Source organism: Sinohyriopsis cumingii, unplaced genomic scaffold (genome assembly GCF_028554795.1).
Source record: "Sinohyriopsis cumingii isolate HCF-2022 unplaced genomic scaffold, ASM2855479v2 utg001306l, whole genome shotgun sequence".
In the NCBI taxonomy this organism is placed as follows: domain Eukaryota; kingdom Metazoa; phylum Mollusca; class Bivalvia; order Unionida; family Unionidae; genus Sinohyriopsis; species Sinohyriopsis cumingii.
Window position 1 is genome coordinate 474,887 of NW_028315980.1, and position 27,547 is coordinate 502,433.

A 27,547-nucleotide genomic window follows, 5' to 3' on the forward strand; every position below is an offset into this window, starting at 1 on the left:
TAGCAGGAGTGGACAATATCCCAGCAAAACTGATCCAAGATGGGTGAGACGCAATGATTAGAACCCTCACAAACATCTGCAACAAGATCTGGCGAACAGGAATATGGACATTGCCGTGGACCCAATCACTCATCATAACCCTACAATCAGTCTTATAAGCCATACAAGCAAAATCCTGTTAAGGATACTCTTGAACAGACTAAAACCACAGGCTGAAACTATTATTGTCGAGGAGCAGGAATGGTTCAGAGCAGGACGCAGCACAACAAAGCAGATCTTTAACCTCAGGATATTGTGAGGAGTACCTCCAACACCAGCAAGATCGGTACCACAGTACCAGAGCACCTCTATGACAAGGCCACTAATGCTGAATAGTTCAATAACAGCATAGGCGACTGATTCAGAATGACAGTTGAAGTCAGACAAGGCTGTCTGCTCTCTGCCACACCATTCAACATCTATCTGGAGAGAATCATAGCAGACGCGATTGAAAAATACAAAAGGACGGTCAGCATCGAAGGCAGAACAATCACCAATTTACGTTTTGCAGACGACATTAATGGACAAGCAGGAAATGAGCAAGAATTATCCAGCTTCGTAGAGACCCTCAATAAAACCTCTGCAGCCTACGGCATTGAAATCAGTGCAGAGAAGACCAAAATGATGACCAAAAACACCAAGGGCGTCAGCACTGACATCAAGTCCAAGTTACGAAGCTGGAAACATTCCACAGCTTCAAGTATTTGGGGCAACTGTAACATATGAAGGATGGAAGCCTAAAGTACTCCCCAGGACTGCACAAACAACAGCAGCACTGACAACACTGAAGCCTATCTGGAAGGACAAGAACATCGCACTCGATTCATTGGTCAGACTGATGCATTCGCTGGTGATCTCTATATTTCAATACGCCTGCGAATCATGGACCATAAAAGCTGAAAGCTGACTTAAAGAAAAGGGTACGGACCACAGCGATGAGATGTTTCCGAAAGATCCTCGGCGTCACATACAAAGACCATATCATCAATGAAGAAATAAATACGTCAAAGGATAAGACAAGCCATTGAGCCTCACGATGACTTCATGATCACAGTGAAAACTATTAAACAGCAGTGGTATGGGCAGGTCTCACGATCATCATGACTTGCCAAGAAAATCATGCAAGGCACTATACAAGGAAGAGGAGAAGCAGGCAAAGAAGGAGGTGGGAATAGAATATTCAAGAGTGGACAGGCTTGACAATGAGCTACTCTGAGAGAGACGGAAAATCGAGAGGAATGGAGGAAGCTGGTTGTGTGGTGCCAAAACGGTCTACCAGACTACGGGACTGATGATGATGATGTGTAAGTAACTGGTGCAATGCATATTGTGACCTTTGTCATGTAACGACCTAGTCATTCTCATATATTTGGACGTTTGCTACATAATGAATCTCTTACAGAGGCTGATAGAAATAAATAAATGAGTCAGTCATTCATTATACGGTGCTGACATACATTTGGACATATATAGTAACCATTTACAAAGACATCAGTTAACCGTTACAACCCACTGAGTTTGTACAAGATAATCAAATTAAAGAGGAATGTTAAGGGAATACTTTTAAGGTGAGTGTATTTAATAATACATGTGTATACCTTTTTGATCATGTTCATTCTCACATACATCATATGTAGAAGTAAAGAATCATTACAACTCAAGGTATTATTCCGAAAGTTATAAAGCAGAATTTGAATTATTTCCTTTTTTAAGTACAAATTAAAAGCACATTTTAATAAGATTTCAGAAATTCTCCTAGCTTTACATAATGCATGGAACATTTTCTAATTTGATGCGATACCTGCATCTGTCAGTAACTTTGGGATGAATAAATATCAGTCAAGTATTTGTGTAATTTTCTGTATAACTATCACATGGGTGAAGGGTATTACTTTTTGCTCCCTCTCATTCGGTCCCTGGTAGAGGATTGCTTGACAGTATGACTGGATGTATTTCTCACCACCGGGTAATGTATGATGCCGATGACACATACTAGATTTCATACGGATTTAAATTTAAGACCATTTGGTCATGGTGTGGTTGTGGGATCTAGGAAAGTGATACGCAGAGAGACAAAACTGAAATTAACAGTTCATCTGCAGTTCGGACATCCATATGGCTGCCACGACGGCCATCTTGAAAATGTTGTAATTACGAGTGTGAACATGTTTTCTCACAAAAAGTATTTTAATGTATACGGCGTATTCGGAGAAAACCGACACCATATACACAGAACATTGATATAAGATGTGTTGTCTAGAGAGTTTACAACGTATTATGTGCAACACAATACATTTATTTGGCATCAAAGAATCAATCAAACTTAAGATGACAGCTCACTAGGGATAAAGGGGCATTTTTCCCATTATTCTGAACGCACATTTCCAACATCATTCTTCAAGAAGAGAAACACAAGAACGCCATGCAATTGGTAAATATGTATTTAATGTACTCTCATAAAGTAACATGTGTATTTTTAAAAATGCAAGACTTAAGCATCCGTTGATTATCTAATCGACATGCAGTGATTATAAAAGAAAATGACACCTTGAAACGTGTTATGTTTCTAACACTTTCTTTCTAACATCGAGTCCTACGATATGTTGTCGAATGGTTTTCATATTTTATAATGTTGAAACCTTAAGGTCCTTCTCATTTATTTTTACTTTAGAAATTAATCCGTACATGTTAGACATGTATTAGCAAGTACTAATAACAGGTACTATATATCCGATATGAAAAGGAAATACTAGTGAACATATATATTTAAAACAGAATTTCCAATCAAACACGTCATTAGATTAGATAGTCATCCTCAAGCGAGCCAGAACTATGCGAGTTAAGTACGAAATATGACGGCTGTGTATTTTAATGATAGAAGAGGAATAAATATATAGAGAACGTGAGATAAACAATGTAAGCATCTAACCATGTGTTCAATCCTAGTAATCCTCCTTCCAGTACTCCCAATAGTAGTCCTTCTCCTAATCCACCAAAATCCAGGGCCAGACGGTGGAGAGAGGAATACAATATAGCCGCCTACAAAGCCAAATCTAGGACCCATTCTTCCTTTAAATTCATTCCCACATGCAACGCGACAAATGAGATATCATGAGAATGCCAAGAGCGGCGCGAGACGGGGCCTACAAGGAGGGAGATGCAACCCGGGATACATCCCCGGGGCCCTGACTTGTAAAGGGGCGCGGGCCAAACACCTTTTGATTTTATAAAAGAAAATATTTGTTTGAACGAGAAATAGGAGAGGCCCGAGTGTTTCTTACTTCAGTGCCAGGAGTTTCGTAGATTTTGTCCGTTTTACCGGACAAAATGGTACCTACTGCTATACTCGATCCGAAAAATTAGTAATACCAAGTCGTCATTTTTATTTTAGACTCGATAGCTTTCGTGTAGCGTTGTTCGACCGAAAATCAGCTAAACAAGCAAGGCAAATGTACATAATTCAAAACAACTTGCAGAAAAGCAAATCAGGTGTATTCAGCACCGCATATCTGCGACTTTGGTACTAATTCCTTTTCAAAGAGTTGAATCATTAATTCGATAACATTATTATTAACATGAAAAATACTGCTGCCTGTAATTACAAACCGATCATTTTTCATACTTAAACCTCTAACCTCTAACCTCGGTCACGTAAAACGGTCAAACATAAAATACTTAAGGATCTTAGAATGATGTGTGCAATATATTGACTTTTGAATAATATGACCGTTCCGGTGGCCTAGTGGTTAGAGCGTCTGCCTCGGATGCAGTGGGTCGCGTGTTCAAACGCCGGTCGAGTCATACCAAAGACTTATAAAATGGTACTAAAAGCTACCTTGCTAGGCGCTCAGCATTAAGAGACTAGTGTTAGGACTGGTCGGCCAGGTCTCAGGAAAATGTTATTGGGTGGGACATCATGCTTCATATTATCGACATATATGCGGCATGATGATCCATTGCTAGACATTACTATAAACTGCCACACAGTGTACACCGTAGCAATATGACTGCAAAACTGTTTAAGCTACGTTAAAAATCCTAATCACACACACATACATATTTTTGAATTAGTCATTTGTTTAGAACTGTATTTCTAAGATGAATTTGTTTCAACCTTATATGCTGTCTAATGAAGTTTGTAAATTTTCATAAATCACAAAATTAAATGTTTCCATGTATGCATCGAGTAACTTTTTCCACATGACCAGATTCATATAAAAAACTAAAACCTTAATAATTTACGTTAATGTTTAAATTATTGAAATAATGATAACAATATCCAATTTGTATCAAGATCTCATGAAGTTGTCAGCTAACACGTAAAAAATCATCATTACAACCTTTGCATTCGTATCAACTGCATATGCTCCAATGTAGCTAACTTTTAATTAAGACTCAAAGAACTAACAATCATCTTTATCAGAGAGGATATATCGACTAAGATATACCAAAAATAGATTCGTCAATTGAGAAGCATTAAAATCAAGACATCCTTGACGCGCATTCAATTTGTTTTTTTTTTCTATTTCTATCCCTATGTTCCAAGCCTAGATTATATCATTCAGAGGCAGTGGTACCAGATTGAATCTTTTGAAACATCTGAACAAGAAGTTCCGACGGCCATGACAAACAATTTATTCATATAGCACGACCACACATTTCAAACTATTTTAAAAGACAATCATTCAATCTAAGTCCTGTAACATATTTCTAGTACAGATACATGTAGATGATTTGCATGGATTGCTAGAGATTCTTTTGTTACAAAGTATACGTGCACACGTAATATATCACGTTGTTTGTAAATGTCAACAAAAGAATGCACGCCTCTCACAGATTGTAAACTCATCAACCAGTATGTTAAATAGTTTACCATTACAACGTTTCTTTGTAAATGTAAACGCCTCTTCAACTCGCAGATCCTACATTTTGTTGAATTGTATTCTGAGTTAGTAACTGATAGCAGTACACTAAAGTGAATACGACGATGTTCTTTACATTGAAGTGCTTGGATAGCGACAATGTTCGGGAAAATATATTTTACTTAAACCGTTTGTTCGTGTAGCAACTGCAAAAGTAACGTACGGAATAAGTAGTTTCTCAGTTATATTTCATTTAGAATGGGATGCAAACACGTTGTGTATATGATTTGTCATAAACATGTCACGACCACATTTACCTGACTAGATTGACACATCTCACGTTTGTTACACAATTTAGCAGAGTTCATTGACAATTCTACTTTGTTGACCTATTGCTAATCGGACAGGGTATTTTTTATATCAGAATTCACCGTAACACACACCTTTGATAACTGTCTTGGGTGTAGGTGTCACTTTGAATATACATATATATATATATATATATATATATATATATATATATATATATATATATATATATATATATATATATATATATATATATCTGTCTGTGTGTGTATGTGTATGTAAATGAAAGTGAAAACAATTAACAAATATAGTTATGAAAGAAAGGAACAACATCCTAAAATTACGTTGCATACGTGTAATTGATGGTCAGACAGAAATTAAATACGACGTGAATTTTTAATACAATAACTTCTAATGAAAAGTGCTTGTGTATTTAGAATAAAGAATAGATACAGAAAGGTATAGTAGAGAAAACATATTTTCACACCTAAGTTAGAATGGAGTTAAGTCAAAACCGTCTCATATGTTTAAGACAGTTTTCCATGTAGCGCAGTTGGTACCAACACCAGCGGTAGACTGAGCTATTTCATCACGATTATCTTATTGTGAAATAACACGTGTATGCTTGAATGTCTGGTAAAGTGTGGCCATCTCGCCTTTCACCCAAGAGAGGGAAGATTTCGTGGTCGTCGTGTTGCCAGAAGAATTCTCACCTGGTAATACTGAAACGGCATGGGACCAGGGACGTCTTTTTTTTGGGGGGGGGGCAGGGGACCAGAGACGTCATGGGGGAAAAAAGTTTAAATGACGTTCCTGCGTGGGCTTAATACAATAACAATCGTTGGTGTTACAGCTTGGTCCAATGTATGCGTGAGTCACTGGTGACATTGTTGCCTTTGTTATGTAACGTCCTTGTCATTCTTTTATCTATGGACATTTGTTACTTTTTATCTCCTGCAGGGGACGATAAAACAAATTGACGAGTCAATAATTCACCATACGGTGTTGACGCACATCTGATCATATGAAGCAATCCTATATATTTGACGAGCCAACCGTTAGAACCCATTCAGTTTGTAGGTGTCTAGAAAGTATTCAGATCTAAAAGGAAGATCACAGAATATTTTTAGGTGAGTTCTTTTCTTTTCATACCTTTTTGATGATCTTTGCGCAAACACACACCTTATTGACACAAAAACCTTGACGGTTATGTGTGAGGGTAAAATCATTTTTTTATTGTATTAATTATGACATTAGGTTTCAGTATTTCCATAAACTTGCTTTAAAAGTGTAGGACATTCACTGAGTCAGCTTTTTCCGTCTATCGATACTAAACACTGGAGCATCATAAACCTATCGAAATAAATTCACAAAACGTGTATGAAGGGCACTATTGATTATTTCCCTTTCTTTTGCATGGTAAAATGTACCCAAAAAATTCAGTTTCATTTACATGATTACGTCATCAATGCAGGAAAACAAAAATACCATTTCTCAATGGATTTCATGATAAGACCATGTTGTTTGCTATCTTCAATACATGATAAAAATTAATCACGTTATATTTTCATCCTTTTAACAACTTTTTGTAATTTATGGCATGATTTACATGCTTGTGTTCGCAATAAGACAGTTTATTAAAGTATGTGTTACGTCTAACATAATGGAATGCTGTTTGGTTGCAATGAAGAAACTATTTACGAGAAAAATGAAAAATGGTAAAACTTTATAAAGGGGCATTTTTTCCCTATGGTGAGGCAACACGCCCCCTCAGGGGCATTTTGCACCACAATGCATTCGACATCTGTACAAGTCAGTAAAACTACAGGACACTATTGAACTGTAAAATCAAGTATTATTTGTATATGGACATGTTATACATGCCAAAGATGCTAACACTACATAATGTTGCATCATTTAAATTAGCACACCAATGCGGATAAGCAAGCAGCTACAACAATGCTCAAGTCTAAATAGTCCTTAATTTCCACCGTTAATGATAAATAAGGCAAAGCCTTTCTGGTAAATTCTTTATTACTTACACTTAGCACAGCGAAATTGCATATTGAGGGTGGTGTCACAGGATTCATGGAACCACCTGGAACATTTCTAGCACTGCGACCAGGAATCTTGTATCAAGGAATCATCACTTCCTCCATATTCAAATTCGCAGTTTCCACAAATTGTGCCTTTATTTTGTGTTGTGTCTGCTGACAAGGCAAGATCATGTTTAGCAACTGACTTTGGACCCGAAGCCTATTTTCCATTTTCATGGTCCTCTATACAAGTTGTCTTCATAATCTTAGATGGTTTTCTACCTATCTTATTGTCCTCTCTACATGTCTGCCTCTTTTTCTTCTGTATATCTTTCTGTTTTGAAACATTGGTTTCATTCAGTTTGCTCCCACTTGCCTTACAGTACTATGACATTTGCCTTTTATATTTGCTATCGTCTTTCTTTGCTTTTCACTTAGCATCTTTTTATACGGTGTTGATGTTAAGTTCATGGCTGATTCTGCCTTTCGCTTTCTTGTGCGCTGACTGGATATTCTAGTTTTTGACGGAAGTTTAAGCAATATGTTCATAAATTCTGAATCGTCTGCATTTTTGCATTCGTTATAAGATACCTCTAAGGTAGCACTTTCAGTTCTTCCAGCAAGAATAGCTTCGTCAAACATTTTCCGATCGCCTGCCTCCTCGACGGTGATGGCAGAGTGATGTGTTTGTTGATTATCAGGTGACTGAGTATAAATTATTTTGTCTGTCTCTGGATTACCCGACCCATCCACAGTGACTGTAGAACTACCAGTTAGCAGAAATTCAGCCGTTTTTCTTGGTTCAGTCAATGTTTCTGCATTGTTAGAAGTGATCATAACGTTACTAAGCGATTGATCATCAACTGTCTTATTTCCCTTATTCGATGTTTCTGTATCGCCTGCCCACCTGCAATAGCTATAGAAATACTAATTGCTTGTCAGCTGTCATGTCCTCTTGAACAGATGTTTCTGCATCACCCGACCCCACCGACCTGTCTATGCAGCCAGTAACCGACAGGTGATCAGCTGTCTTATTTGATTCAATCAGTTGTGATGACATAGGTAGTGCTTGTTTACATGCATTTGGCCTATCTGATACTGGCTGAGGTTCATCAGTTAGCATAAAGGCAGCGAAATCGTCATCTGTGAACTTATTTGTATTAAAACGCCAAAAGTCGGCATGTTTCAAAACCACTGACAGCTTTCTGTAAACTGGCAGAACGGTTAAATGTTGCAGATATTTTTTAGCAGCTTCAAATGCACTTATTCGACTTCCTGGATTGCTTGTCATCCAGTCTCAAGACTCCAAATTGAAAGCACTTTTAGTTTCCTTGAAAAATGTGACATCAAGAGGCTGGAGCCGTGTGTGCAATGGGGAGGAAGGTTATCAACACAATCCCTTTCTCGCGTGCACAGAGAATATTTTCCAACGTTTTATGGCTACGGTGCACATCAAGAAGAAGAATGTGGAGAGAGTCCTTCGTACACTTCAAAAAACAAGTAAAATGTTCCAGCCATGGCAAGTAAATATGACTGTCTGTCCACCCACTTAGGCTACACAAGCCCAGTGCGCCGGCTGGTGCGCCATTCATTATTATTTTAACCATTCGTTTACGTGGGTAGATAAATGCTGGCGGTGCAAAGGTACCGACCTTATTCATGGCACATAAATCTGTAATAATTTGATAACGTTCACCACCTGTAACTTTACCAACTGATCTTCCACCTTTTTGATGCAATGATGTTTACTGGTTTGTGAACAGTAGTAATGCCTGTTTCATCCGTGCTCCATATTCTGAGACCATCAGCAAGTGTTGCGTCAAAGAGATTCCTTATATACTTGGTAAAAATTGACTACCTGTGTCCAGTTAAAGCTCAAGGCTCTGCTGACACTGGTTGCCTCTGGAGCTCTAATGGTTAGATTTATATGCCTTTTCATAAAGCCTTTCAACCAATCAATACCTGCTGCATTGCCTTGAAATGGATGGCTTTTAATATTCAGATGAACTGTTAAGTCGTATGCCAAATGCCGTACGTCAATAACGGTAAGTCCAAATAATGCATTTTCCATGGACTGTATGTGCTAAACTAGAAGTAACTCATAACTAGGCTTGAAAACAGTAGTCTTACTTCCCAGTTTTGACACTCCAGGTTGCGAAACCTTCAAATCTCTATGTCTGTGCAAAGTTTTAGCTGGAGTTCCATAATTCCTGGCAGCAACTTTCAGTGAAGTTCCATAATGAATTGCTTCAAGAGCCGCTTTTAGATCTGGTGTCCCATAATGTCCTCGATCAGTGTTCCTCCTGTAAGCTCGAACCATCCGCAAAAAAGTATAGAATAATTTTAGGCATATGAACGGTCATTTAAAAAGCGTACAACATTTAAACAGCTATATGGCAACACGCCCCCTATCGTACAGCATTGACAATTTACCAATAGGCAGAATTAATAACTGCTGAGAATCATGCAATATTATACATAATGCATTTCTATACTATGTTGTTTAAAAAAATATGTACCCTGTTTACTTAATGTAGTTCCAATAAAAAATACTACAAAAAATGGATTGAATACTTTTACAGGAAGATGTCTTAAAAGTAATATTCTTGCATAAAAACCATGCATGCGGTTGCATCCAACAATGACTGCCATTCACAAGGCTTGTGTAAGCTTGCTGTATAAAGACCAGTCCATTTTCTGGTGCAGGGGCGACAGGATGGCAGTGGCGTTTTACTCCATGGAGGCGTTTTGCCCCCCTCTACCCTACGTTTTAGAGTTTGGGTGTGGATGCCATTTCGACGCATCATTATGAAATAATGTTTGTAAATACGTGTATAATAAAGCAAAGTGTAGTCTGATGATATTCATGTTTGAAACGTGTCACATTTTTCTGTCCCTGTTGTCTGGTAACTAAGTCCCTGAGTCTGATTTGCAAAAGCTTTAAAATGGAGCCTCATCATTGCTGCCGATGAACTAATCTTGTTTCATTACATTATGTGCATGAGAGATGTCTTTTTGTAATACAAAGTACAAAATACCTAAAGTAGAAAATTGTGCATATTTTATAAGACAAAACATTGAATAAACAAAATAGAAGCTTAAACAAGAAATCATTACGAAAATTAACAGTCCTAAATGCATTTCTGTTGAGCTGAGAATCTCGCACGAAAAAGACCCAGTTCATTGGAGGTTATTGAGTGTCTCACTAAACTGACTAGCAAACGATTTAATCCATGTTATGTGCTGTGTTAATGCTTGAATTTAGGAATGGTTTTGATAATAAGAAGAAAAGAAATTCATTTTAGCATAGGGGTGGTAATTACGTCTACTGTTCATCGGCTACGATTGACAACTTTTGAGATGATAATGATTATGACTGTTGTTGTTGTTGTTGTTATTATTATTATTATTATTATTATTAAGTGTATATTGTTTGTAACAGTTTGTTACCTCTGTACAGACATAGATTACTCTTCAAGAAACAAAGGAGAACTAGGTACATATCTTTCGAAGCTACCTTTAAAACTTTCAAGTAGGAATCATACATAGTTCTTCTATATGCAAACATCCGATTTATTCAAGGGGTCAGTTTTCAAAGCCTTTCCCATGTGCTCTAGCAAACGCGTGACCACTAGAAAATGTACATAATCGTCGTTTACCTTTAACAAAGTCAGTTACTAAGTAATCAGTTCCAGCTATTTTATTATCTGAGTACATCTATAGATACAAAATCTCACGATTCAACCAGGTAAGACTAGATTGGTTGTTAAGGTAAGGTTTATTTCAAATTTCATATCCGATATAGTTTTAAGGTAAATATTTAGGTTCAGAATAACATTATAAAGAAAACTCTCTCAGAAATTCGTACGATACAGTTTCGTTTTGATCATATTCACCTTCAATTTCTTCAATAAAATTACGTTTAATATTATGTGTGTGTGTGTTTTTTTTTTTTGTTTTTTGTTTTGTTTTACAGAAATGAAGAACACACTCTGTATCATTTTGTTCGCCCTAGTCTTGATATCCACCTTGACCCCAGCTGAATGCCAGTTTGGTTCTTGGGGCAGATTTGGAAGATATCCAGTCCGATTTGGGTTTGCTCCTCGAATTCCTGTCGGAGTTCCAGTGTTCGTACCTCCACCACCTGTAGGATTTGGGTTTGAGGAGTTAGGAGCCGGACTACTATTGGGAGCACTAGCAGGGGGAATTATAGGATAGAGGACATGGTTAGGTTGTTAAATTATTTCCCTTGCTTTCTCTTTTCTATTTATTGCACACCTCTATCACAAAAATACATAACTATCAATATTCGAACTTTAGACACTTCGTTCTGACATAAATATGTACAATCTTTTGACGTTTTTAATCGACATTACCTTTCATATGTATTTATTCTCTTTTATTTATATCTGGTACTTTTGTATTGCATATAAATTTTAATTGCACTGGGATTAATTGCTAAAGTTAGCTTAAACATTCTGAGGTGCTGAAATAGTTGAGAATGACCTGTTTGAATAATTGATATCGCCATGATAACAATTTTTATTTTATATTTATCCGGTTTTTTTTCTTGATTGTAAAATGTGAATATTATTCTAGAAGATAATGTACTACCCTAAGTAAGAACGGGCTTCTCAAGAAATAACAGATTGCAAGGCCTCGTTTTCAATTTCAAGTACTTCATGTCGACTACATTTTCAATGGATACTTGCACACCTTGTAACAGTTACTTTCATATCTTCTTGCAGATTCAATGATGAGCAAGATGATTTTATTTTTTCTACGCAAGTTTGTGTCAGCATATTAAAGCATATTCATAAATTTAATTATTACTTACGTGTTTTGTACATTTTCATGGGTAATGGTGCCTACAACATATTGTCAAATTATTTGGCAAAATGGATCATCACCGAAGTGACTATTTCGTCATGAATTGTACTCAGTTTGTGATTCCTTGTAAACGCTTTCATGTACAAACAATACGTTTGAAAAAATCTAGACTACCAACATGGTTAAATAAACGTTACCTAGACAACTACAAGCACTTGTGTATGGGGTTGGATTTCATTAGAGATGAATTAAGACTCTACATTCAAACAATGTGCACACTGGTAATTCAGTACTGTATGATCATATTTTATAATTGCGGATTTGCTTGGAAATATTATCACATTCTTAAAAATATAAGACTAAGATATAAATCACCTATACATATAAGAATACTGCAACGCTACTATGGTCTTAACTAAGTAACAGAAAAGAGCAAAAATGGACAGGTTTTGTAAAATTAAATTATTAATTTATTTCCTTAAAATATAAAAGTGAAAATTGAAAACAGAACTTACAACATTTTGAATTAAATCCAAAATAGTCATATAAGTTCTCTACAATATTCCAAATGAACTCCAGTTAGGTTCGGAATGAATTAAAATCTTGAATGTGCTGATATGACAATATCCTGGAATAGTGTTGGTCTACTAACAGTCTTGATAAATCACGATAATGTAATACAAATTGCCTGTAAAAGAACTCAAAAATAGTCCATAAATAGTGATTTAGTCAATGACCACTTTGTAATTCCAACGAATAAATTAAATTAAAAAATTCTCTCAAGGTTTAACTAACCACAACTAAAAGACTACTTCCACTTTAGATTTTAGAAAACATAAGTAATTCTGATGTGTGATATGTATAGTTGATTTAAGTGTCTGTTTGTCAGTTTTAACTTTTTTATTTTCAATTTCAGTACATGTCAATATTAACTTAATATAAACACAAGGAATTATATATTTTCCAGAAAATTCAGTTTCACCTGAATCTTTGTATAAATACCTAATAACAGAAACACTGTTTCTATTTTTAACTTAGTTCCCAACCTTGATTCAGAAATCACTGAGACACGTTAACAACGTTCAACTTTTATTTTATTCTTGGAGTGAAATGATTTTTATCAAGGTCAGACTGTGACCTTAGGTTATAAACAGTCCTATTTCACAATTCTAGATTTTCCGAAATTGCGCAGTAGTTAAATATTTTAGTGATGTCTAGAGATATATTTCTCAGTTTTGGTTTTCAAACACTCGATGTTAAGGTGTTTTTATTTGTTGTGACCAGTTTGTAGTTGTATTTTAATTTTCATTCAAATTATTTGGACTCTAAAAGATTTATTCTTTTTCTGGAAATATTTAAGTGCTCATACATAATTATTGGACTAAGACATTTCTCTAAATTTTATTCGGAAATTCAAACACCGGAATATTGTTGTTTGTGAATCAACAAGGAACTGAAGACACAACAGCAAAATACTGACTCTAGTATAAGTCATCGCCTTCCATTTTGGATTTTTCGTCGGGACTCCAACTCAAATTTCATTAGAACATTTCATTAATAGGACTTCTAAAATTCAGTAAGTGGATTATTCTTAGATTTCTTTTGGATTCGATTCTTTAAGCCGTAGGTTTTTTTTTTAATTTTCACTGTTTTTTTCCAGGGAAATAAATAATGTTTTAAATATTTCAAAAGCTTGTTGTTTTCACTCTTTCTTTTGTTTCTGTTTATTAGAGATTAAAAACGTAACATAAATATTGGGGGCTCGTCCTTGGATTTTTTAAATATTTGGCTAAAATATCTCAGAAAACTTTGTTTTCTGAACCTTAATTTCCCCATGTTTTTGAAATCTTTAGTGAAATCGGCAAGCTTTATCTAAAATGTCACCAAAAGTGGAAATCTTTCTTTCAGGTCCTACCCAAGACCACTTAGATCTTTTAAAAAAAGATGAATTAATTCAATTTGCCAGAAATATGGTCTTACCGAGGCAAAGTTTTCCTTAACGAAGAAAGAAAAAAAATATTGTGACCAGTTTGCAGTTATATTTTAATTCTTGTCCAAGTTATTTGGATTCTAAAAGATTAATTCTTTTTCCTGGAAATATTTGAGTGCTTGTACAGAATTCCTGGACAAAGACATTCCTCTAAATTTTATTCGGAAACAAATATCAGGCAGATCAGGTATTTCCGAGGGTAACCCAATGTTCTGAACTTTAATCCAGTTAAACATGTTTACATACAAGTAATAATTATCTTATAATATAATCAAAAATAATAGACAAATTAGTTATGCAATGTATTGTTTACAAAATGGTATTATTGACGCGAGTCCAAACCCCTACCCTAAAGAATGGACAAAGGTCAATCTCACATGCATTAAAAATAGCATGGCATTTACAACGTTGGTATAAAGCAAATTGATATATCAATACTATTGGTATATTAAACTGTGATCCGCCCATGGCGAAATAATACGAATATATAAATATTCTTTTAACTGCAGGTCTATAGATCAATGATGAATTTATACTCATTCATTAATTATAAATGTCATATAAAAATAAAGACAAAAAGTATTAATAGTTCCTGTACTCTAAATGAAATGGTACACAATTTCATCGGAATCCTTTTTTTCCATTTCCCTCTCCCCTCTCGTGCGTAAGGGAAGAAAAAAATGTGAATTGAGAGAGAAAAACATTGCGTTGGACGAAAACATTAAAACTGAACTGGTACCAAGTAACCTACATTAATCTGGTTCGTCATAATGGTCTGTTTACGCTTTCCTTTGGATCTATCTACAGTGTTCATAATATTAATGATACATAGTTGCCATTTCCAGTCGATACTAGGCCTACATGTTACATTTGTCGATTACGAGGCAAACATACTGTAGGGTATTTAATGCTTTGTTGTTGTTGATTCTTAAACCTTTTATAATTTTCTAAAACTCGATTATTAATTATTATTTTAAAAATATGCTCAAAATGGTCGCCTTCCTCTATCTCTCTCTCTCTCTCTCTCTCTGGATTTTCATAGTTAGATACGGGCGAACAATTCTTGAAAATGTGAGCGTTGGGGATTTTCAGACTATGAACATGCGAAATCGTTGGAACCAATCGCGTAATTTCTTCCAAAAAGTGTGTCACGTGGTCATGACATCACACACAAAACCAAACTCAGCAGCTGTAAATATGGCGTCAAAAGATGAAAATCGACCATCAAGAATGAACACTGGCGTGCCCAGTACTTCTGGAAGTACACATTACCAGAAGTTACGCAGTGAGAGCAGTGAACAGGTTTGTATTTCAATTTCTTGAAAAGATTACACCAATGTGTGTATTATAGACGTACCAAACAGCTGCCAATTATAAATTATCATCTCATCCGTACCCACCCACCCACCCGAAATGGCTGGTCTATTAAAGAAAACAAAATGTGATTTTATTCATAGCCGTTTGAAAGAGGAAATATTTTAGAATTCTAGCAAGTTACTCCTTTCCCATGGATTATGTTGTTCTAGTTTAAAACCTATATTAACAATTTGAATCGTTCTTTAAAACACCTAACAGCTGCCGTTTACCATGTCTTTAAAGACTATAAGCACTGCCGCCGTGTATATAATTTACGTACAGCTATTCGTAGGATGCCGCATACCTCGTAACACGATATACGTAATATACTCATTACCCGTATTTCGATATTTGCAAGTTACTGTTTAAACTTTTACAAATAAGAATGTTTAAATGAATATTGAGTGACTCTCATTGGTGGAAAGTTCAGTATTGTCGCCCAATAATTGCACTTTATTAATAGTTAACTCAGTTGTATGACATATCAAATTAAATAATGAATTAAACAAGACTCCAGCTTCTTAGTTTATTTTATAAGGTTTATTTAGTATAAGCGGTATGTAATACAGCATATGGTATAAAGGTAAATTCTACGTAAATCTAAGAAAAGGAATAATATACTCAGACCAGTATATGAAAATGTTACTTTATGGCCCTGTTTTATGATCTTTTCCAGTGATAGTAATCACTTTAGTTCTCAATAAAAGAAGGTAAACTAATTTTTGCACCAAGATCAATGAGTTGCTCTGATAACATTTCCTTTTTTAAATTGGCAATCCGAGATAAATAGTCATACAGTATTTCATATGATTTGAATACAGAACTCTGCCAACCACTCAACATACTTAGGTAATAATGAGACATCATTTTAAATGTCATATTTATATCTAAGACAAGATTTAATGTTTGTTCCATCTTCTTCATCTTGTTTTAGTTGAATTTAGCATCAGCTTCCAGAGTACAAGTAGGGATATGAAATTGGTTAGTTTTTTCAATATTTTTTGACCAAATTAGGTTGGCTTTTTAAGGCATGTACTGGTGTTATGTTGAATACCCCCTCCTCTCTCTCTACATACATACATCCATAAATATGCTCAATGATTGTATACAGTGTCAATAGCCTAGTGGTTAGAGCATCTGCCTTGGATGCGTGAAGTTGTAGGTTTGAACCCCAGTCGAGTCATACAAAAGACTTAAAAAAATGGTACTAACAGCTGCCTTGCTTGGCGTTCAGCATTAATAGGTTAGTGTTAAGACTGGTTGTCCTGGATTCAGACATAGCGGTATGACTGAAAACTTGTAAAAGCTATTGTTAAAAAAATAATAAACACCCATATACAGTGTTATACACATGTGGCCATACTGTGTTTTTTTATTTATTAATTGGTTAGGTTAAATCACTGCATGTAAACTTCCATCTCCACCCAGCATTTTATGAAGGATATTATTTTCTTGCAGGTGCTTGTCATGGGTGTTCCATCAGACCGTCCAGAACTTGGTATATACACAGCAACAATGCAGCAAAACAAAGGTAGTTCTCTAAGTGTGCATTGATTATCCATTTCCATATGACTAACAGAAAAGTTTTAAATTACTAAGCAACTATATTTGCAGATTGTCCTCCATAACAGTTCTGATACATATAGTGCTTTCATTAAGCTTTGGTTTCTAAAGGCTGAAATAGTTTTGTTTCTGTTGTTTTATCTTCACAAAAGACACTTCAAATATTGTTCAAAGTGGAGAGGTAAATGAGTTGTTACTATGATGAAATGTCCATTAATGCATACAGTGTCCAAGAAAATGTTTCTAAAATTAATATAAATGCTAGATTCTTGTATGGTTGTATAAAGTAACTTAAAATTGGTATGCAAGGATCTATCTCTCAAATCTCCAGGTGTTTCCAACAGTTTTAAAGTTAAGAATGTATAAGAGACATTCAGTGAATGGTGAAACACTGGAAACTCATAGTGAAAACCAAACTTGAGAGGATATGACATCTTATTGTGACAATAAATATAATCATTTAAGGAGCTGTGACTGATTTAAAAAATGATGCAAATGCAGTGTTTTGTAGTCAAAACTTATCAAATCATTGGAATCTTACCTGTTTAATACAAGTAGTTTAGCCCTGTGCAGGCCTGTTATGGATTGATTACTTCACAATAGTACTTTGGTGACATTTTGTTTTCACCCCCAAGATAACAAAAGTTGACAAAAGATGTATAAATGGATTCCATCTTGCCATCTGTGTATTAGACTGTCAAGCACATTTTCAGTTTAAGAGCATCATTCCCAAACAATTCAAAATATCTTTTATAAAACTTGTTAGCCTTTTTAAGCTGTTGATTCTGATGTGCCTTTTGCTATTCACAATTTTTCTTTTTGAATATTTGTAAAATAATGTTTCCATGTCCTTGTCCATCCATCCATTATCCTCACATTTATTTGTCTCACCACAAATCATAATGTGTTTTAATACAGACTGTCAAGGTTGTTAACCTGTATGGCTTGCATTAATTAGATAAGATGTAAGCAACAGAAATAACCTTTATTATCCATAACAGAATACTATTTTTGAGCTAGTTCACCATCAAACTCACCAAATTTGTCTGCTATGTAAGCATTATACATTTTCATGGACTTGAGCCTGTTAACTAATATTAAATTTGATTTTGTTTAATTCACAAGAAACTACTGTTTCAGGTTAATATTCCAAACTAAATGTTAATGTAAGAAAATATATTTTTTACAATAAAAAAAGTTGAAAGGGAAATATGTTATAAATTGATAATGATAACCATGCAACAGCACATCCAGAAAGGAACCTGCATATATTCTCACACATTAGTTCATGAAATACATATTTCAATATTTTGTATTATTCATGGTCAGTACTATTGTCATTTTCATGCTTTTATAATTCCCTTGCCCTGTTAAAACAATAGGGTTCAACAAAAAACATTAGAAGCCTTTATATACAGTGGCTCCCCTCTTGAATGTCTCTTTGACCGGTGTCCACCCACTTTTTATGGCCAGAATTCCATGGCACTGAAGAGTTCCTGTTTAAAAGTATCCCCAAGAAAGTCCACCCCTCAAATGCAAACAGCAGCAATTATAATTGTGCACAAATGTAAGATTCTCACTTCACAAGTGGTAACATTTTATTTTAATATGTGTCCGAAACCAATATTTGATTGGTACAGTAAGTAACATGATTATCTCTTCTGATGTCTATTTCCCAATGTCAGGTTTGAGTGTACCACTAAGGTTAATATATAATTATCTATAAATGCCAGGATTACAAAATGGTCTTCATGGGCTAAAAATAGATTTGTGGATTAGCACACAGGAAGAAATTAACCTTGAACAGCACTGAGTACCAGACAAAGACCAGAAAATCATGAGACAACTCATGCATCACTTCCTTTATAAACTAGGCATTTTGTCCACAAAAGTTTCATCTTCATAATCAATTGCAGTACTGTACCATCAGCAAAAAAGGAAAAAATCATTAGAAAACTTTAACAGTTCATCACGAAAATGGAGACCTATTACTTTAAAAGAAAAGTTAAAGTCATTCGACTCAACATCCTTAGCGGTGGTGTGTGGGGCCCAAATCGCTTCATGTTGGAAAGGCTCCAATCCAATACATTTTTTGTAACAGATAAGGAGGATATTCATCAGCATTGGAAAATGGAGTAAATGGAAAGAGCATTGTATATGTACCAAGATTTAAATGACATTTTTGAATGTTTCTGCAATTTGCATGATAAATATACCTCACTTGCATTTCATTCTTAAGTCGAGAAAAAGAATTATTCAGTTGTTCAATTGAAATAAGTCTGTTCTTAAGACAAGAACATTTTAATAATTAATGCTGCTTTTAAATGAAGATGTTAAATGCTTTGATGTTGTATGTAACTTTCTTACTACCGTACTATGTACATTCTATACACTTATGCACAAAACATTTAGTCCTCAATTGAAAAGGCCACATAATAAGAACAGGGCCAGTGTGTGTATGTGTATATATATGTATATACATACACTTCTTATACATTTGAAAGATCCTTTTATCTTCAGTCAGTTCTGTTAAGGTGGTGGATAAGATGTAGATACGTAGAACTAATAATATATTGGTGGTGTGAATATTTCTATAGATAATGATGAAGTAAACAGTTGTGTGCAGTGTCTGTAAACTGCCACAAACTGGTTTTAATTATATATGATCTTTTTATTTTGTGTGTTTACAGAGTGGACTTCCAGTCTCAGACGTAACATGGAATTATGTCATGCAGCAGTGACTCGGCAGTCAGCTTTTTGCCATCTTCTCCAAAGGATAACTTTACCAGAAACATCTTACATGTTCCTTTTGGAGAAGAGTATGATGGACATGGCAATAGCAGGATTGTCAGAAGGCTATGCATATCGTGTTGTATTTCGCCAGGGACGTCTGCACTATTTACGATTTTTTTTAAAGCGGCATTTTCAGTGGATTCTTTGAAAGCAAAGGTAATCACATCATCACAACATTATAGCTACATTTGAGACTCATGAAAGCAAATGCTCATGCTTTTGGGACATTCAAACTGGCTCCAAATTACTGGATGGTTAACTGGTGATCAAAGAACAGAGTACATTGTGCTTATGTTTGTAAGCATTTGTCAAATTCTATTCTACGACATCTCTTTGTAATTGCATTTATTCTATATTTGACCTATGACCACCTTAAATAAACCACAGGGGAGGGATACAAACTATCATACCCTAGTTGCAGCTATAAAAGTATAAAAATGTATGTTGAAATATCAGTTAAGTTAGAACAGTGTAGTTTAAAACCTTGTTTATCCCACTGATAGGAAAGTTTTTAGAAGTTGAATTTGTAGTTTTATTTCATTTAGCATTAAACTGAAATTAAGACTGTCAGAGAACAGTTATTAATCTTCTGATATGTGTGGTTAATGAAAGCACATTAGGCTTACAGTAATGTTATCTTTAACATTGTCATTTTGTCAAAATTTACAGATATAGCTTTTTTATCAGGTTATCAGTTTATACAAATATTTAATGTTCTTTTCTCCTTGTTAAAGACAATCTATTGATTATATATATATATATATATATATATATATATATATATATATATATATATATATATATATATATATATATATATATATAATTGTATTGCATCTGATAAACATTGTTAACTTTTCATTCTGAAGAATTATAGTGGATGAGTCTTTGTCTGCATGATTTGTTATCTCCAGAATCGAGGCACAACATTTTACATATAAATCTTTCTCTTTCAAGGTTTGGATGTTATCAAACAGGCGCTTGAATGTGATAGAAACGAGGATTTTTTTTGGGAAAACATATTTACATTGGATGATATCAAAGCAGCTGAAGGAGAATACTTTAATTTGCTAACCGAGAAACGCAAAAAGCTGCCAGAGCCAGGTTTGTGCATTATTCAAGGCTTTCTTCTTACTAATACATGACCAAATATACCTGTAGCTTGCCAGCTTTCTAGTTAATACTGAAGTGTTTAGAAGCCACAAAATCAACTATCTTAAAACCTAACTTTGAACAAAAATGAAGTGAGAACAAGATAGGCATTGTTGATGTGAACAGAAGATTGTCTTTAATGTTTAATAGTGCATTTAATTTTATACTTTGTAGTGTTGGTACCATAGTAATATACACTTACCAACTCCTACTTCAAGTTTGAGAATACAGCTTAAACAGAAGAATGTCTTGTAGTGTCCATAAGACAAGTACATCATTTGGATGCCAAGTAATTTTTATTTCAAGAGGTACATGAGGAAACAAAGTAGAACACATGATCTTATGAGTGATAAAAATGGAAAATATGTCATTTTATAAGAGAAAAGTAGCCAGAAACCAAAATGGCAACAACATCAAAGCAATTTAACCAGACCTTCAAATTGTTAAATATTAAGCAGCTACAGTAAGGAAAGAAGTAAGATAAAGTGAATGACATCCACAAAGAGCACTAAACCTGCAAACAAAATTGCACCATTCATCCCAGTAAAACCTTTATACTTTATGTACATTTTACAGAAATTTAACATCTATACCTTGTATATTTTACCATGTATATAACTTGCATCGAAATAGTCACGTTTAGTTCTTTTGACAGAGGCTATGGATCTTTATTTGTGCATGCTGGCAAGTAGATGCATGCCATAACCTACATTTGATTGTCTGTGGTGAGCAAGTTTAACACAGTAACATTATGCTTATAGTGTTGTTTTTTTTTTGTTTTTTTTTTGTTTCATTACAGAGTCAAAGAAATTACCATCCACAGGAAGAAGGTATTCCGAAATACTGTTCCAAAATAAATACAGTATTAGGAAGTCGTTAGATCATCTTCTTCATCACATACAAACAAATATTTTCAAAGAAAATAATTTTGAGTGTATGGGGGTGATGGTGTACATAGAGAAGAAAAAGAGCTACAAAGACAAGCAGAATGCGAAGTAAGTATTAAGAAGAAATACAGGAAATCATTATTACCTTTCCATCAGTCTTTCTATATCCATCTTTCATTTTCCATTTGTTATAACCATGTCCATATACTAATTCATATATGTCTATCCTTCCTTCCATTCAGCACACTGTTAAGACAATTAGTCTCTCATATATTTATATGAGTTGCCATAAAACATGTTATATGTACTGGTCATTACCTAAATATGCACCAACTGTCCAGTCACTTTGCACCTGCTGTTGTTGTAGGGTTTAACGCCATTTTTCAGCACAAGATAGGCTATACATGGCGGCCAGTATTAATGGTGGAGGAAGAACCCGGAAAACCCCCAGAAAGAACCACCGACCGACGATAAGCTACCAGCAAGCTTTCTCACATAACCACATTATCCGAATCCGAGACTCATTTGCCCCTGCAATTTTTATTATATGTATTGCTCTTTCTGTCATTGAATGTCACAGTCTTGTTAGTACAGTTAGCATGGGTTGATGTGACACAGACTTTTTCCATTGGCTGGTGTGACCATCTTGTGTGAAAATCAATTGGCCCTGCAGAAAATCAACTGGCTCTCCCAATCAGACGAAAATAATGATGGAGGAAAATTTAATTGGGCCGATGGCCATCAATTTTAAATGACCTTCCTCAGAACCCACAGGTATTCGTCTGGCAAGCCAGCAACAAAATTGCCCCCTGAACTAGTCCTTTTGTTTTTAATTGGACTAGGAACTTGGTAAATCCTATGGTCATTATCAGAAGATACATATATTAATGAATCAGTGTGCTTCTGCAATTTTTGTTCATTTTTCTTTTGTAGATTAATGCAGTGCATGATACAAACTTGTGAGTGCAAATTGTACAACTTCTTTATGGATTGTAATGAAATTCAGTACAATATTATGTTCATTAACAAATAATGCATATATCAAATCACTGCTCCGCTAATTAAGTTTAGAATTATTGCCCTTTATTGACTTCAATCTAAAGACAGTGCATAATATAATCTAATGAATCATCTAATCTTTCAGATTTCATTGGATTGCCATGACATTTGGAAAAATGTTTTCATCATTATCGGAAGTTGCATACGTTGACAAATCTCTGCTGCTATTTCAGTTAGAGCTAGTTACTTTCTTAGATTAATGTTTGATAGGATTTTGTGAAGTCAGCTTGTCTCACATTTTTCATTGGATTGCCATGTAACTGCATGTTACAGTCATCATTTGAAAATGTTCATATAAACAGTTCACTTTGCTTTTGCAATTTTAGTCTGATGTATTGTCGTGCAGCAGAATGCATTGTTAAAATCTTGTCAGTGCTACCGATTGTGGTGCCTTTTTGAAAGGATCATGAAAATTGGCACGTGTGACAATATTCATCTAAAACTGCATGTACAAATCTTTGTGCTCCCATGATATTTGTAAGGGTTGTGGACATTTTTGGATTACAGTGGATACAGTGTATGACCAAATTTTGTTAATGCAATTACTCAAAGTATTTAGTGGATTACCCTGAAACTTGGTACTTGTTCAGCTCATCATGAGAAGACAAGTTTCTTTACAGGCATTTCACTTGCACTTTTTTAAAAACAGTTGTGCACTGTTAAGCTCTACACGTCTTCATCATGGGCTAGGGGTGTGATGTTGAGGAGGCATTGGTATATTTATATGATCAAATTGCTCACATTTCCTCTAGCTGTGAGCATCATTGTTAGTAGCCTTTTCAAAAAAACCCAAATACAATTCGTTAGGTTAACTGCATTGTATGTGAACTTGATTCTTTTAATGAGTGTGTCTTTGCAGCTCAATTGCTGACTTAGTTATTGGTCTTTTTTAATAAGAACTGAATCTGTACAATACCCGTTTGATAACCTAATTACTGGAAGAAAAATTCGATATTGTGTTTGTGAGTGATCACTGTTACATGCTGCCATTCAAGTATGTGCATGATATTGTTGAAATGTGACATGAGTAATTGACTTATGATCATTCTTGCAGGGTACAAAATTGATTGAGATCTCATGATGGGTTTGGCTTTACTATTTGCAATCTGTAACAAATACACTAAAGAGAAAAAAATTGGTACTTGAGATTTTCAATTGCTTTTGTAGTGTAGTCATTTTGCAGGGTCTTACGTTTTGCATAAAATCTCCATCGAGAAATATTAATCACAGATTTGTTTCAACTAGCATGCAGTAAAAGAATAATATGTTTTCTTTTCCTACATTTCAGTTTTTTTTCTGCCAGTAAATGTTTTGATGGGACTGCCTTTCAGGCCGCTTTTGAAACTCACAAAACTGAAGTTTGTATGTGCCAACAAGTTACATTCTCAGATGTCTTTGTTCCACTTGAATATCCAGTTTCATGGGATCTGCAGCTTCAATATATCTCCATGTTTCCAAATTGGCATAAATGGCAGCACAAGACAGTTTCTTATTCCCAGTGGCTATCAATTCCAGATATGAAAGAAAAGTATAAACCTGCTTCACTAAGGAATCAGGTGCTGTACAATTTTAGAGAGGGTAACATGGATAAGTTCTATTCCATTTGCTCCAAATATAAAAACATTGCCTTAGATCCAGCTCAGTCTACTTCCACATTTGAAAGTTTACCCGAGTCATCTGATTATGGTGACATAGTTCCCCCTGCATCCAAACGCAAACGTCATGAAACTACTAGACGTTTGACAATTGAAGAATTGATGACAAACATACACACTGTAGACCCTCAGTTTTCTTCAGAAAATATAGCTGAAGAAAGATCTTGTTATGATAAATTCAAATATGCAATGATTGAAAATGGTCATGTAATTTGGCGACGTAGTGCAGCTAATGTGAATATTTTTACAATGAATGAAGTTAGTATGACAACTGGAGTGTTTCAGGAAGACTGTTATGTTCATTTGACCAAAACAGATATAGATAACTGAATTGTCTTGTAGCTGTGGAATGTATGGCATATTACTGCAGTTAGCCGCAATAAGTATACCTCAGGAAAATCTTGATGAGATAGATCTGAGTGATGTGAAATGCTGCCATATGAGACTTTTTAATGAATTGATCAGTGACCATATACCTTCTCTATTAAATAATTCTTCCAGGTCAGAAAATAAGATAATTGAAAAACTTGAAGCTGCCAAAGATAAATTAATGAGCCTATTTGCCAGATGCCAACCTCATCTGATAAAACTTTGAAGTTCTCAGTGTATTCTGATGATGACAAAACATGTACTTTTGTTCATATCACTGACAATAGTCTATCTTGTCAGTCTGGATTTTGTAATGCACTTTATTCATCTTCAAAATGTAAAGTTCTCCGTCTTGACAACGCTGAGACCCTTTGTCCTCACCTCAATCAATTGAAAGTCCATGCTAACACATGGATGGATCTACTGATGGGATCAGGCCAGATACAATTACAGTGGTGTGTTCTTGGCAAGGTACTTTGCCCCAATAAACTACATTGTGTTGATGTACTGTAAAATGCCAAACCAAACTTAATTTGGGAGAATGTATTTAAAAGAGAATGAAAATAACTAATATTAAATAAGGGTCTATGGTAAAATGCATTCAGGTAGCTATATTATGCTCGTGATCACATCAACAACTGACATAAATCATTACAACAATTATACAAACTATATGCATGTAACAGAAGTAAATTACCTGTAATTACCATTTATTATTGGTTACAGTTTTAATTAGATAGTCACCATACATTATTTTTCTAGTGTATCTTTCATCAGCTCTCTTACTTATTATGAGTGGGAACGTGAACATACTGTTTGAGAAAAATCTATGATGCTTACATGAAAAAACTGAGGTTATCTATCAGTTTTGTATGGAAGAGTTAGTGCATTATCAACTAGTGTGCAATAAAGGAAGGATAAATTGCTTGGAGAAAAAAAAGTTATTGCCTAAAGAAAACATCTGGAATACAGAATAATCATCGTCTTTGTGACTTCCAGTATTTGTGTGGACCAAGGATGGATGTACTTTCATTGATTGACTATCATACAGAATTGTCATATGCATATTACTTATTATGGAAAATTATACAATATATGTACTAATTGCTTATCCATAATTTAAATCAAATTTCATTCTAAAACAATTGTATCATTGTCAGATTTTTCTGCACATGTTAATGGGATTCAGTACAGGTTCAGATGGACCAGGACTAGACAGTTAATATCACATCCTGTACACAATAAATAAAAGTACATTTACTTTGGTTATGCTGCATCTTCAGGAAATATTTGTCACATTGCAACAAGAAATTTGGTTAAATTTTGGTCCTTGAACATTCACTCTCTGTTCATCCTTTTCCTCAGTCATATTTGAATTACTTAAAGTTTTGTTTAATTGATTGATTTCAGGTAGGATATGTCTTTCCTAATGGAGAGACAATTGCAGTATCCCATATTTCCACTGTATATACATGTCATGGACCTGTAAAACACAAGGTATAAATTTTTGCTTTATTTTCTTCTTTCAGTGAGCTTCAGTTCATTGATGATGAACTAACTCATCTTTTAAGTAACCACTTTATTAGAAAGCATGGCATTTTTATTTGTTCCTATCTATTCATATCTCTGTCTTTCTGTCAAAGATTGTTAGCATAAATATGCACACTAAAAACACTTTATACCGACAAATGAAAAATATGTTGTTGCTTATATTGGCATGCATAAGTCCTTTTTATCAAGCGAAGATGTATCGACTAAGTTATGGGGATGTGGGAGAATAATTTTTCTATTGCTTTACAAACCCAAATCTAGTTCTTTGAAAACTCACAAATTTCACAACATGCATTAGCATCTAATTTTATGATATTAAAAGATTGACTTCAGTGGTCAAGACAGTGTACATGCCTTAGTGTTTCCAGCAGTATAAAAGATAATAGTCTTAACTTTTTATCAGTGAGGAATCTGTTTTTACATTTGTGTTGTTTGTATAATGTTTTATTTATTTGGTAAATGATACATTTTGTGTGTGTGTGTGTGTGTGTGATTTTATATTTAGATTTGTTATCACAGTTGTTTAAGTGTTAATCAGGATTCTGATATTTCTTATTTTGTATTTAGATTTGGTATCGCCGTTGTTTAAGTGGCACTCGGGATTGTGACATAGGTCCAGGAGAGAGAGAGGCCATCCACTTTCTTGCCAGGGATACTGGAGCTGGCGATGAAATTGGCTGGGACTTTGTGGACCATGTTCTGAACTCATATATTTCTTTTGGCTTCTATTGTACAATCATGAATAGCTTCTACAAACGTGTCAGTCATAATTCTGCTTCTTTTATGTCAAATAATACTTTTATTGCTTGGTTTTTTTCCTGGATAAGTAAGTTCAATTTAGATTATAGACAGCCTTGTTCCATTTGCAAATTTAGTCCAAAATTGTTAGCTGCTGATGGAACTAAGATAGGCATCAACATTCGACATTCAACAGTTGTACCAATAGAGACTCCAACGAATGACTTTTCAATAGATCCTTGTCATCGAAGGAATAAGAGGGCTTTCATTAGCTTTGCCCAGGGTGATCATGATTCAAAGGATAAAGCTCAGAGTAGAAATCACTTACTCTATCTTTCTAAGAAAGTGCTTGGTACCT

General features: G+C 34.7%; 2 protein-coding genes and 1 long non-coding RNA gene across 3 annotated transcripts; all 3 read left to right on the forward strand.

Moving 5' to 3' along the window:
* Window positions 1-6,292: 6,292 nt before the first annotated feature.
* Window positions 6,293-12,248, forward strand: LOC149772661 (uncharacterized). Its single transcript, XR_016417624.1, has 3 exons — window positions 6,293-6,340; window positions 11,223-11,477; window positions 11,995-12,248. It is a non-coding gene; the product is annotated as an uncharacterized LOC149772661 (long non-coding RNA).
* Window positions 12,249-15,175: 2,927 nt separating this feature from the next.
* Window positions 15,176-20,260, forward strand: LOC149772662 (uncharacterized). Its single transcript, XM_089947519.1, has 3 exons — window positions 15,176-15,368; window positions 16,881-16,953; window positions 19,676-20,260. The coding sequence occupies exons 1-3, from the start codon at window positions 15,225-15,227 to the stop codon at window positions 19,924-19,926; spliced, it is 468 nt and encodes a 155-aa protein (XP_089803645.1). The 5' UTR covers window positions 15,176-15,224; the 3' UTR covers window positions 19,927-20,260.
* Window positions 20,261-20,752: 492 nt separating this feature from the next.
* Window positions 20,753-27,058, forward strand: LOC149772663 (uncharacterized). The gene is made up of 5 exons (XM_089947515.1): window positions 20,753-20,882; window positions 21,730-21,925; window positions 24,165-24,454; window positions 26,311-26,397; window positions 27,019-27,058. Exons 2-4 carry the CDS (start codon window positions 21,867-21,869, stop codon window positions 26,328-26,330), a joined length of 369 nt encoding a protein of 122 aa, XP_089803641.1. The 5' UTR covers window positions 20,753-20,882; window positions 21,730-21,866; the 3' UTR covers window positions 26,331-26,397; window positions 27,019-27,058.
* Window positions 27,059-27,547: the final 489 nt, after the last annotated feature.

Bases quoted from the DNA above. Each gene is read 5' to 3' on its own strand.
- LOC149772663 (XM_089947515.1), top strand. From the start codon at position 21,867: ATGGGGGTGATGGTGTACATAGAGAAGAAAAAGAGCTACAAAGACAAG. The intron at 21,926-24,164 runs GTAAGTATTAAG...CCTACATTTCAG, and splicing joins AAAGACAAGCAGAATGCGAA to TTTTTTTTCTGCCAGTAAAT. The intron at 24,455-26,310 runs GTAACATGGATA...GATTGATTTCAG, and splicing joins GCTGTACAATTTTAGAGAGG to GTAGGATATGTCTTTCCTAA.
- LOC149772662 (XM_089947519.1), top strand. From the start codon at position 15,225: ATGACATCACACACAAAACCAAACTCAGCAGCTGTAAATATGGCGTCA. The intron at 15,369-16,880 runs GTTTGTATTTCA...ATTTTCTTGCAG, and splicing joins GCAGTGAGAGCAGTGAACAG to GTGCTTGTCATGGGTGTTCC. The intron at 16,954-19,675 runs GTAGTTCTCTAA...GTGTGTTTACAG, and splicing joins AACAATGCAGCAAAACAAAG to AGTGGACTTCCAGTCTCAGA.